Source organism: Centroberyx gerrardi, chromosome 12 (genome assembly GCF_048128805.1).
Source record: "Centroberyx gerrardi isolate f3 chromosome 12, fCenGer3.hap1.cur.20231027, whole genome shotgun sequence".
NCBI classification, from domain to species: Eukaryota; Metazoa; Chordata; class Actinopteri; order Beryciformes; family Berycidae; genus Centroberyx; species Centroberyx gerrardi.
The window spans coordinates 13,101,344-13,114,938 of NC_136008.1; the positions used below are offsets into that span (position 1 = coordinate 13,101,344).

At 44.0% G+C, this 13,595-nt stretch overlaps 1 protein-coding gene across 1 annotated transcript; it reads right to left on the bottom strand.

The window, feature by feature from the left end:
* Positions 1–830: 830 nt before the first annotated feature.
* Positions 831–7,606, bottom strand: cers2b (ceramide synthase 2b). The gene is made up of 10 exons (XM_071912782.2): positions 7,434–7,606; positions 6,362–6,479; positions 6,133–6,251; positions 4,484–4,541; positions 4,150–4,200; positions 3,774–3,866; positions 2,949–3,077; positions 2,374–2,480; positions 2,086–2,239; positions 831–1,882 (listed from the first exon to the last, which is right to left on the bottom strand). Exons 1-10 carry the CDS (start codon positions 7,604–7,606, stop codon positions 1,736–1,738), a joined length of 1,149 nt encoding a protein of 382 aa, XP_071768883.1. The 3' UTR covers positions 831–1,735.
* Positions 7,607–13,595: the final 5,989 nt, after the last annotated feature.

Consider the following 13,595-nt stretch of genomic DNA (forward strand, 5'->3'; position numbering starts at 1 on the left):
AAGAAATCTGGCCCACATTTATTAAAAAAAATGTCCCATTCCAATCGCCTTAGTAAAACTCAGACCAATCCGCCTCCACAATGATTAATCAGTGGCTATAGAGAGTCATCTCTTTACAGTAGGTGGATCATGGCATCATCAGTATGGTTCAGGATTCAACTGGATCAAACTGTTCAGGCCAAACCAGAGAGAAAGACATTCAACTCTGTCAAAGCTAGCAGGAGACTGTGATTCTATTGCAGTGTTTGTAAAACGCTGTCAGCTCTAATTTATGGATATTCCTGCCTACTTAGCTACTTACTCAACTAAGCCGAGAATCGTGAACCTCATCCTGTGCACAGCTCAAACGTCTCTGGTTGGAGCAGACGCTGTATGTGCCCCGCTGCAGTGAGACCACAACAGGGTCAGATTGGTCTAGACTGTAAAACAGATCATATCTTTTTTGGGTTCCTGATTGGCTGGACCCCTGACGGGTTACTTTAGATTAGATTAAAGAAAATATTGAAAGAATATATTGACAAAGACTTAAAATAATTCATATATCTTAGGAAAAATAAAATCTGCCGTGTGAACTGTTCAGTGTTCTGCATCAAATAACAGACACAGAACAGATCTACTCTGTATAGTGGTGAAGAAGATAAAAATATGATGTTTGATATCAGAATAAAAAAAACTGTTAAAAAGAAAAAACCTTTTCTCTCCAATATCGTGCAGACCTGTCTGTTATGAGTAAGATACCACTGGCACATTAGGATACTGACAGAGAGAAAATCTAAAACAATTAACGATTCAGGAAATCAACAGAAATGAAAATAACGAATCAAAATTTAGCTTTTTAATTCAGCTGCTGAATTGAAACCAAATTTACTCAAACTTTACTGCTTACCTCTGTCATCAGAGAGATAAGGCAGACTACATTATGAATGGCCTTATGGGCCGTAATGGAGAGCAGAGGCACATCGTCCTACTGCATACATTTTATAATCTAAGAGACACTATAGGTTTGTGCAAAGACATTGCAAGAGCAAACAAAATTGCATAGACAGAAAATTGGGGAAATAAATGCCCTCTGGTCTCACTTTCAAAAAACTCACTCTCACTCTGTCACTTTCTTGTGTTCCTTTAGTAGTAAATACAAAAGGTACAGTGGAAAAAATAAACATGCTAAAGGCAGAAAGCTTTAAAATGGCATTTAAAGAAATGTCGAAACAGCCACTGGCTGGCTGTAAGGCACATAGCTACGGCGAGGAAAGCTATAATAGAAGCAGCATCACTCCCCTCCTGCGTCCTCTCCACGCCTCGCTCCTCTCACCTTCCTCTCCTGTCTTCTTTAGATTTAGGGCAAACTAGTCAAGGGACTGACATCGGGCTGAGACATTTCCAAAGAGACATGTCTTTCATGTGATGCGTGTATGTATGTGTGTGTGTGACGACAAAGCAAAAGGCCACGCCACTTTGTGTAGTGTGTATCTCGTCTGCTGGATCTCTGTGCTCCACGGAAGTACGTCTTATGTGAGCGAATGTGTGTTTGTGTGTTGCGCAACAGTAACAGTGTCTAATATAAATCAGATACCTGCTGTTCTTGGACTTAGGGAATGCCTTGCCCCCTCCCTTCACCCACATCCCTTCTCCACCTTTCTTCATTCTCTCTCTCTCTCTTTATCCATCTCTCTTTCTCCCCCAGTGAGGGATATGAGTCCTTCTCGCACTCTTTTGTCCCGACACTCGTTTGCTGTCACTCTGTCTTGCGGTGGTTGTTGTTGTGGACCGCATGACCGTTCTGCACTGGTCCGTTTTTCTTCGTCTCCTTTCTCTCCACCTCCTCCTCCTCTTCGGATTCGTCCGTCTCGTCTTTGTCGCTCCGTTCATCATCCACTTTTTCCTGAGAAAATGAGGAATAGAGCGTGTAGAGAGAGAGAGAGAGAGAGAGAGAAAGGTGCTTAGAAACGCTTCATTAATCAAGGACGCCTTCCGCTCCAAACTGTACTGGAGCTCTGGCCAGTGTCAGAACATTGTGAGTGTGTGTATGTGTGTGTGTGTGTGTGTGTGTGTGTGTGTGTGTGGATAGTCTTTGTGTCTACTTACGTTGTTGGTGAGGAAGCGGATTGCTATGCGTATGATGAGAACAGCCCAGAAGATATGTAGACACTGCAGTACCAACAGAAGGCCGTTGAAAAAGTAGTAGCCAAAGAAGGGACTATAGATGGTCACTGGATAGACCCATGTACAGTACATAATCCTGCAACAGAGACAGAGAGGATGAAGACTTCAGTAACTTCAGTAGCATGGCTTTGCTATAATAATAAAACATCCAAAACAACAGCATAAGAATGTGTGCGTGTCTTTCTATGTCTGCGTTGATGTTGCATGTACCTGAAGGGGAAGATAACAAGGCGAGTGACGATGAAGATTGCAGCAAATACAATGAAGATGTAGTTACAGGCGTTCCTCCACCCAGCATAGTTGAACATCTTTGCAGACTGTCAGAGGGAGAGAGAAGGGAAAGAGAGACAGATTGATGAGAAAGATGCAGATAACTAAAGCAAGCAGTATCCTCCACAAGGTGGCAGTGTATCATCAGTGCATTGGTGTCAATTTGTGCTACTTTTCAGTTTCACAGCATTCACTGAATTACATGCGAAGAAAGTTCATTAGGTGTCCAGCATGAAAACATTTGGAATTTAGACTTTTTTTTTTCTTGCTGGTAGGGTAAGATAGGGTGTGTGGTAATATTCATAATGGGCCTATTCTCATTCGCTGTATTCACATGATGCTGGATACAATTCCTACAGGTATGTCACATTACCATAAATACAGCTGATTGGTTGTGAAAGTGCGTGCGGTCACCTGTCGATTGGTTCCAGTCACATGTCTGCCTTCCAAAATGGCAGTGTGGTAATCAGAACACTACGAATACACTGTACTACAAGGAGGGAGCAGACATTTACCTCAAGGAGATAATCGGAGGAGTCGTGCACCAGCATGATGAGGGTTCCAGCACGGATGTAGTTGACACACCAGGAGAAGCTGATGAGGAGGATGGTAGCTACATGGTGGACAATCTGCTCCTTGAAGTCCTAAAGACACAGAGACACGTGCTACTTATCTTGGGAAAGCAAAATGTTGAGAATATATATTTGTGTGTTGCTTGTCTCCAGTGGGTCTCTGTATGGGTGTGTGTGTGTGTGTGTGTGTGTGTGGTGGCAAATCCTGCTTAAGAGGCATCTAGGTTAGGACATTGTTTTGGAGGAACAGCGTGTTCCTCCAAAACAGAGCGCTACCCTCAATGCCTCGCTGGCACGGTTTACCCCCTCTATGCTAAGCCGACCCAAGTTGAGCAGAGTTCACACACACACACACACACTCAAACACACGTGTAACAACAGTCTAATGTCCACTCATAGTCCATGCCAGATGTCAAATTGATCAGATAGTGAGAACAGTGAGAACATGTTTGCCTTGCTACACTGCTGATCATTATGTAATGAGACTGTAGAAGGAAGAACTCTCTATCATATCCTAATTAAGTTCAGTAACGAGTCTTACAATGAGAGGTGAACATACATATACAACATACAGTACGTCTTAATATGTTGTGTATACATGATATGCTGTCAGCGTGCTACAGCTGAGTGGAGCAGATAATAATATTTACTCTCCATTGATTTTTAGGCTCTCTGATGTATCTTTTCCTTCCATTCACCTGCAAGTGTTTTGAACTAAGGAAGGGAGGAGCAAATTTACAAAAATAGATCAGACAAGAGTTGACTTACTTTGCGTTTGACATCAGAGGCCACACTGAAGAGCAGGGAGGCGTAGAAACCCAGCTCTATCATGTAGTACCAATACTGAGAGGGCAGGAGAGTCTGAGGGAGAGGGAACAGCGCTTTAGTTTCAAAATCACAACATGAAACAATGCCTGGTGGATAATGTACTATATACATATGATGTATAATGCACATATGTATACAGTATATTCCCCCTATATATATAAGCTATTATAACTCGCAACAACTCGCAACTAAACCACAGAAAACTGACAAATTCCCATATATGTGTGCATTATACGTCAATGTTAAAAACTGTATATTAGGAAGGTGTTCCATGTGTTTTGTACGCTCAGTGTGTGTAGCCATTTCAGAGACGTACCAGCACAGGAAAGCCTTGCCACATCTCCTGCAGGTCGTACAGCCAGGGTTTCTGGGAGGGGGGGGGGGGGAGAAGAGGAGTGAATGAGACAGTTGAGGTAGACAATAATATTTATATCAGCTGACTCAGCACGGCCATGAGTCAGTACGGCCCTTCTGACAGTGTGAAAGATGGGGTTATCACAGCAAAAAGACGACTACCATGACAACTGTCAGTTATGATGACACGACGGGTGACGAATGAGGATGCGGGGGTGGGAACATAGAGACAGGGGGAGGAGGAGGGGGGGGGGGGGGGGGGGTAGGGGGGTCGAGGTTAAAATGGCAGTACTCACATCGATGAGGGCGGCCAGGCCAGCAATGAAAGCAAGAAGGTAAAAGGTAAATCTCCAACTGCAAGAGAACACACACACACATACACACTTTCTACTCAGTCATTGGGGAAAAGACAATAGACATATTTTCTACAAGCAGACATACACACATAAACACATCACACACACACACTTTCACTCACAGTCAAACACTCATAGACTCGAGGGTGCGTGTTGGAAAGAAATACCAGGCTGAACGAATAGCCTAGAAAAAATCTAGTAAACTACGCTGAGAATGTCAAATAAGGACACGCATACACACACACACACACACACACACACACACACACACACACACACGGCCAGGGCAAACACGTGCTGACTTCTTCACACTGACAATGAGAGCAGTCAGACAGTATCCTCTCTGTGGATGTCCTGTAACAGAGACAGAGAGGGGTCGCCTCCACTGCAGCCTCGTGTACAGGTGGAGAGAGATGACTTGAGACAGAACACACACAGCAGCAGAGACAGACAGGCAGACAGACAGATAGAGGAAAAGAAAAGTGTAGAGTAAAGAAAGAAGAGGCAGAGAGAGAGAGAGAGAGAGAGAGAGGGATACACCAGTGGAGGAAATAACACAGAGAGACAGAAAGCCTGTTGTATGCAGAGGCACAATAGATTGATTCACAAGCCAGATGTCGAAACACACACGCTGTGAAAGACACACCATAACCGGGGAGTGACAAACATGCTATCACATGCACGTCTGCACACAAACACACGCGCATCATATGCACTGATTTCAGTTCTTCAAAGATGCTTTCTCTCTCTCTCTCACACACACACACACACACACACACACAAGACACACAAAACACACACCATACTCTGATTCATCTTCTTGTTCTTGCAGAGTAACTTGTGTAAAAAGCCTTTGTGAATCTCTCTGACATGGATAATGATCATGACAGTGAAGCTAATGGTACTGAGAGTCACTACACATAGGAGTTAAACACAGAACACAACACATGGGATGGGATCATGCATTAACGGAACATCTATGGGTTGTTTGTGTGTACATGCATGCATATGTTTATATATTTTCCTGTGTGTCTGTCATGCTATCTATGTACATCAATGTCATCCGCTGCTGCTTGCATATGTGTCGGCCTGCCTGTCTGTGTGTGTGTGTGTGTGTGTGTGTCTGTCATAATGTACATATGATTTAGTGTCATGCTGTAAATCCTTCTAGCTGCAACTAGCTAACTTCAGTAGCCTTGTCTTACCAGGTGATCATGGTGTTAGTTTAACCCTGCTTCTGCTATAATAAATGGTCCGACATAAAAATAACCAATTGTGGGGATTGAGCCCCTGTTGCTAAGGCTCACTGTTAGTGTGTGTGTGTGTGTGTGTGTGTGTGTGTGGATGATGCATGGGCAGTTGGATTTGGGCGTGTGTGCACAAAGAGTCGGGGGAACAGGCATGATAGCAGCAGAGTGGCATTATAATGAGTGTGTGTTATAAATAGAGGGCTGCTTTTGCCCTCAGACATGTGCTCATATAGCCAGAGGAACGCATGGGTGGCAGCTGTTTCAACCTGCTGTATGGCTCGCTGTGTGAGTATATACTGTAATATTTGAGTGTGTGTTTGTGTGTGTGTGTGTGTGTACCTGGCCTCTCGAAACTTCTTGAGCAGGCTGGGTCTGTCTTGGTTCCTCCGCCTCCTGAACCATCGCTGCACTTGTCTTTCTGAACAGCCGGTCTGCTTACAAAGACTCGCTACTGAACTCTGAGAACGGCACAAAGAGGGGAGTGTTAGGATCAGCTTTTCCATTTCCTCAACAACACACATAGCATTGTACCCTGTGTTTTTGAGTGTGAGTGTGTGTGTGTGTCTACCTGGGTGGGGTTCTTGGTAATGTTACAGTAGTGGGACTCCAGTGTGGGGTTGTGAGGGGCTTTGAGCCGCACCGTCTCTTTCACCCCTAGGAGAGAGGCCAGAGGCGTAGCCACCGTCCTGAAATGTAAAAAAAAAAAAAAAAAGGATGTTGAGACAGAGAGAGGGATGAGATGAGAAGGAGAAGAGAAGAAGAAAAACAGGAAACAGTGAGAAAAGGAAGAAGTAGGGATGCAGTGGAGGGAACACCCAACTAAACTTTTATTTTTTGAATTCACTTTAAAGTAGTGAAAAATGGTTTACCCAAAGTTAATATGAATCAAGCTAATGTAAATCGTTATATGCAGTCATTGTATACATTATAATAAGTAGTATCAGGCTGATGTGAGTTGAAAATTAAATAGAGTAATACTGACTTTTTTTCTGCAAGTGGAAGTGCATTGTTATCCCAAAGAACACTGAGAAGCACTCACATTTATATATATAAATAGATGAATACTGTTCTGAAAATATTGTTCTATTTTTGTTTTTGTTTGTATCGGTGCTTGTTTGCCCTCTGGTGATCACTGACTGAAATTCAGCTTGCCTGCTTTATTTACCATTACATCAAGTTAGGAGGAGGGGAGATTCTTGGCATTAACAATAAAACACAGATGGACTCTGTAATGATCATCTGATTGAAAAAAGATTAGCTACTGCAAACTGAAGCACTGTGTTTGTGTGATAAACCATGTTTAATAATTGACAGAATGCACCTTTACTTATTTTAAAGCAGGGTGCAGGGGAAGGAGAACAGATGAATGACTCAGAGAAAGCAGCAAGAGATAAAATTGCATGCTGAAGTGACAGAATCTAATTTCAGATCAGAGGAGGAGACAAACGATGGAGAGGCTGAGGGAGAGGAGGAGAGGAAGAGGAGAGGCCAGAGAAAAGAGACAAAGAGGAAAAGCAGACAGAGGGATAGAGAGAAATTGAGAAAACGAGAAAGCAAAGGCAGATGTGTAGACATGTAAACGAAGACATCGATGAGGGACGCACAGGTACAGAGAAAGACGGAATGAAAGACGGGCTGACCTTTCGAAGATCTGACGGACGATGAGGAATACGATGGCGATGGGCAGCGCCGCCCAGAGGTCGCCGGCCTTGGCGTAGACCCGGCCGTCCCGGTCCTCCAGGTCGGCCCAGCCCAGGCCCTCTGGGAACCACAGCCGCTCCTGCCAGAACCACTCGCTCAGCCCCCACAGCATCCTGCAACACAGACCAGAAAGGGCTTTAGCACCACCTCTATGGGTTTATTAGGCTTGGGGTGGAAGACAAAGAGAGTTTCAGCAAATAGAGGTGGTTCCCCCTAAAATCTGAAGCTAGCTGGGGCTTGCTTTGAAGCCATCTGCTGTACAGGCCTGCCTATGTGTGTGGCAAGAAATCTGCGATTGGGAAAGTTTGGTGCCACGAAATTAAAGAGAATTAGATGATGGCGCTCTTAATTATTTGCTACCGTTTCCCTCTCATTGGAAGCCTGGCTGGAAGTTTTTCCTAATGCATATAACAGAGTACAGAGAACCGAGGAGGCCCACGTGAGGGACAAGAAACCAGACCAAGAACTGAGCAAATCTTTTCCTTCATTCTTTCAACGCGAGCGCTGTGCTTAAACAGCTGACAGCTGCTATGAGACTTACTTTTACTCGGGGAATAGACGAAGATTTCTGTTCAGGGAGTGGCAAAGAAAAAGAGCAAGGGTGGTGGTAAGAGAGAACTAGCATCTGAAGGACATGAGTCATGATTCGTCCATATGTGCAGAGCAGAGGGCGCACCCCCACACGCTCTGTCTCTGGAGTCCCTTTGCAAATCTAACTCCCATTCCACCCATTGCAACTGTAAATGCCAAAGCCTCCCTCCCCCGTAAACCACTTCACTCCCCCTCCCTCCCTCCCTCCCTCCCTCCCTCCCATCCCCACCCTTCTGCTCCCTCTCAGAAATCAAGAAGGATTCCCTCTTTGGCCGAGAGAGCCGAGGCCATGCGTAATGTTCTGCCTTAGACCACGCCTTGCTCTCTCTCAAATATGCAGCTGTCATTACAACACACACACACACACACACACCAGAGAGATGTACTCTTAGATATACAGGACTATCAAAGTAGAGGAGGAGTTAGTGGTAAGATGGCTTTGGCTTTGTCATCTTGAACACAAAACAACTGTGTGTTTTATGAACAGCAACTTGTTTGTTTCCAGCGGCTGGATTCGCAAAAATAACCCACTGAGCAATTTTACGTTGATTAGCCATTTAAAAGACATCTTTATGGTTATAGGCATCCAGGCTAAAATGAGGCTACATAGGGTTTAGAAGTAAAAGTTTACTAAATGTCTGTCTTAGACTATGTTTTCTGGGGTAAATTATCTTGTACTGCTCTGGTGTATATTTTTGATATTTACAGCTGTTTATGCATTGTTTAAATATGTAATAATGTATTTACTGCTTGGTCTAAAACTGAGCTATACATTGCCAAAAAGAAGCTGGGCTATATGAGAGCTAAAGCATAGACTCAATGTTTAAATGACGTCTAGTGCTCAGTGGGAACAGATGGACTTCTGTTTGTATCCTCAACTGTGTCTATCTTCATGGGACTCCCATACAAGCCCTTTAGATGCAGCTGAATCCGTCCAGCACTAATGCTTGATCGGTAATATTCATTTCTTCCCTTCATGAAGGCCACCCTGCTGTCTGGGTTCGGGGGGACTCATTGAAAGTTGTCAGATGTAGGTGCTTCTAGTTGCAGCAGGCCTCTGACACAGTCTGGGAGATGGTGTCACGGTTGAGTCTGTCAGTTATTTTCCACATCATGTCAGGTTAGTCATGGCCCGTGTTTCCTGTTGCAGCAGCATGGCTGGCCGAGCACCGGGCTTCCCCTCCTCTCCCCCCTCAGCGCAGGTGGTAGATGGGAAGGGGTGACATATTTTTCCCAGTGCTTCTGCCAACTCTTCCACTTCAGTAGCACTACATCTCACTTCTTGTCCACCTCGAGTCTCCTGCCTACTGCCAGCACCTCTAATGAACAGCACGTGTATGTGCGTTCGTGTTTGTGTGTGTGTGTCTGGCTGTGTGAATGCAGAGCAACCTAAGCAAAAGTAGATTACACAGAAATAGAGATGGTTCAAAGGGCAGAAGTGCCGGGGAGCGCTGGCAGGGGTCAGACGGTTCTGACTTTCCTCTGGAACACTGATTTGCTGTAATAACCACTGGCTGTAAACTGTAAATGGGTGTATCAGCTATAAGTGGGCTTGACACACACTCATACACATGTTCGCTCACACAGACACACACACACACACACAAACAAAAAACAGAGCAAGGAAGAGACACACAGCTAAACAAGGATGAATCATTTGTGTTTTGCATTGCTACAATATATGCGAGTCCATGTGTGGGTGTGTGGAGGCAATTTAGGATTCAAGAGGATATTTTTAGGGATACTTGTTCAGATCATCTAGTCAGTGAATCCAGCATGCTAAAGCACTTTTCCCCACAGCAGCCCTGACTCCATATCCCATTGGCCCACGGGAGCATGTGACCAGACTCTGGCCATTTTACTGATCCAATAAAAATGAAGGATGCCTCTGGCAGGGGAGGGAGAGAGGAAGTTCTCTCCGTCTCTTTCTCTCTCTCACACACACACACACACACACACACACACACACACACACTCTCTCTCCCTGTCTCTCTCTCTCTCAATGAGTGTACATTACAAGGATGTGGTGATTGTAAACAGAGATCCAACCCCTGGCTGGAAGAGCACATCTACCCACTCCAGCTGTTGTTCATGTGTTTCATATGAGCTCTGTAGATCCGTGACACCACCTTAATCCATTCTTGGATCGTGATTTTTACACATCAGGGTGAAAAAAAGGGGAGTGAGGCTCTTGGGTTCTGCCTCAGTAGACCGTGTTGGAACCTGGTACAGAATCCAAGAATATTTGGAGAATGTAAACACACTACCACCACACAGAGGGAGCGCTCCAACCCCCCCATCCATTCTCCATAGATGAATAACATGCAGTGGAGTTTTAGAGTCACCCAATGCTTTATTTAATCAGAGTGACTTTCCAGGCTGACATGGAGAGTGGAGACTGCGTTGACTAGAGGAATATAAGTCATGAGACAGTAGCAATGTGAGTCACTAAAAACATATTATCCTTGTCTACAGCTATCCATTACTCATATCCATCCATACTTATGTTGTTCACTGACAGCTGAATCATTCAAACCACAACCCCCGAACTTTACTGGGACAGAGAGAGAGAGAGAGAGAGAGAGAGAGAGAGAGAGAGAGAGAGAGACATACAGTCATCTTATATTGTGTACTACTTGACATAAGATGTCAAAGCTGATTACTCAGTACATCAGGACTGATAAGCCAGACACAGAACAACACAGTAACTGCAATACTGATATCACACACTGAGGTCACAAGACTACAGTCAAGATGGAGCAGAGTGTGTGAGGTAATTCTGCAGCCCTAAATTAAATCATGGCCTTCAACGTTCACTCATATCAGATTACATATACAGGAGGAACTATATGGTATGTGTGTTTTCACTTAAGAGTCATAAGCATGTGCTCATATGCAGACACACGCACACAGATGTGCCTACGAATGGGTTAGGGCTGGACTGATATATATCGGTTTGCTCACGTATCGGGCCGATATTGGCCTTTTATGAGATATCGGCTATCAGCCAGTCATGTCATGATGGAGCTTTCTCTCTGACCACAGCTAAAAAATATATATAAAATCAGCAATTCAATTTTATTTGCACATCTTATTTATTCATTGAATTGTTCAGTTATATTTTTTGGTAAATTAATTCTTCATTTAAAGGTAGTAAAGGTAGTAATCTTTCCCTGCCATTGAATAGGTGTAGTGGGTCACCCTGTCTTAAAGAGCTGCAAAAAGAATTTAATTAGTCTGGTTTTCAGTGGAGAGTTTTCGTGTCACATTATGGTAAACATGCTGTTTCAAAGGACCCTGACACTGATCAGAGTAAAATTCTGGGGGGAAGCACTGTGTACTTGCAGCTTTTTTGGCATGAAAATGGAAACATATAATGACATTGAATCTTGGCCCAAAATATCGGCAGCTTCAATACAAAAATATCTGTATCGGCCTTCAACAACCCGTATCGGTCGAACCCCAGAGTGGATCATGTGCGTATAAAACATGGCAGCCTCCTGTACTGACACCCTTCAGTCCTCCTGGCCCAACGCACCCACAGTTTACAGATCAGAGTGAGACGATTGAACCATTAAATGCTTAATACACATATTGTGGGATGAAGTGGCAGTTCAGGAGGCTGCCATGGTTTATTATCTGTAATTCAGGTCATGCCTTGGACATTTTGAGGATGAGTCATGCACCTTCTTCACACAACCCACCCACCTTCCTTCTTCCTCAGCATCTTGCTCTTAAAAGAGAACGGTTTCAGTTTAATTTAATCGGAGAACAAAACAGTCAAACAAATTTAAAGATTACAGAAAACTAGAGGAGTGGGTGGGGGAATACATTCAAATGATCCCAGGCAAGGGCAGACAGACAGTCTTCGGTGATCTGTTTCATCACTGCTATCCCATCTTCTGTCTTTCAGATAGAGATCAGAGGAAAGGCAACTTCAGTATACCTTTTGCATTGATCTACTGTGGCCCTGATGAATTATTGATGGGGTATTCAATCAGCGGGCAGACTGGCTTGAACAGGCCCGCTGGTGGAGGTGTGAGGATGATATTGTCATGCTGATTCTCTCCTCCTGACTGGACGCAGGACAATTCTTCCCTTTGAATAACAACTATTATCTTGCTTAGAGTATTTGGACTTGGCCCTGAGTAGTTGTAGGGCTATTCTTTCTGCTGAGAGGGAGACATGCGCTCTGGGATAATGACCATCAAACTCTGCGATCATTGGCAACACAGAGGTCCGGATATCTCTAGACTGAGATAGTCAAGGCAACATTCCTGATTGCCTAATCACTGATTAATAGAGCTGAAGCAAGGGAAGCAGGCAAACGAGCAGAAGGTGTGACTGTTATACGATGATGGTTGACTGTATTTTCTAGCTAAGGGTGAAATAGGCCAAAAACTAATCAAAGCCTATTAAAAAAACAAACTTTTTTTCTGGACTGTCAGGCTTTAGCAAAGCTCCACGCAATGATTAACATCCTCTCGCTGTTTTGTTTGGCCCGGATAAAGAGCTTTCCTCGGTAAGGGGATTTGTCTCCCTAATGCATCACTGATTTAGGCCTAAAAACTGACAATCACAGATAGCCAGTGCCTGTATCTCACTCTACATCCCCCTCCCCCCCTTAAGTACACATATCAAATTTGCATACACAGCCTATTACAGAAATCTTTGGGTTGCCATACAACTTCTACACAGGTCTGAGGTGTCTGTGGGGCGCTATAATAAGTTAATCTCAGCTGGTTAAACCCTAACAGAAAAATCACTTATTATTCCTATAAGGATTTATAATGTCTCTGGTGCTCAGTAGTGAGATTATAGTGACATTGTCGTACTTTATATGGTATTTCCTTTAATCTCCTAAAATCTCTATAATATTCCTATTTGTTTTGCTGTGATATTCGTATCATCCTACAATCTACTATGGTTGTTTGTGGTAAGGGAAGTAGCGGAAAAGCAAACTGCAGACTACAGTGGTGTCAGGGGGAGGGGTCAGAAGGTAAAACACAGATCATTTTCATTAAAAAAATAGAGTTCAATCAAATACAAAATTGGGGCTATACATAGTATCCTCTGTGATGTGCCTGTTTGTAAAGCATGGTGGTCTATTAATCGTGAAAATCCGTTATCCTGACTCTAGTCTCAGTCCTCTAACTTTATGAAGAGCCTCCTGAGCCACGCGCCAGGCTGCCCTCATGTCTGTAGCTGAAAGTATGATGGTGGAGCTTTGTCATCTTGGACAACACACTTTCACTTTCACATATAGCTACAGCTGTACACCCTCATCTCACTTATTATCATGTCTGGTGTACAGGTGAACAGAGAGTAAGAATTTCCTAATATACTTATTTTAAATCAATCAGTCCCTACTACACTATTGCGTAATGACGTCTGGGCGAGGGACGGAGCGTGCGCCGCACACACACACGCACGCACGCACGCACACACACACACACACACACACACACGAGAAAAGGTTCTGTTCACCAACATCGTAAATGTGAGATAGT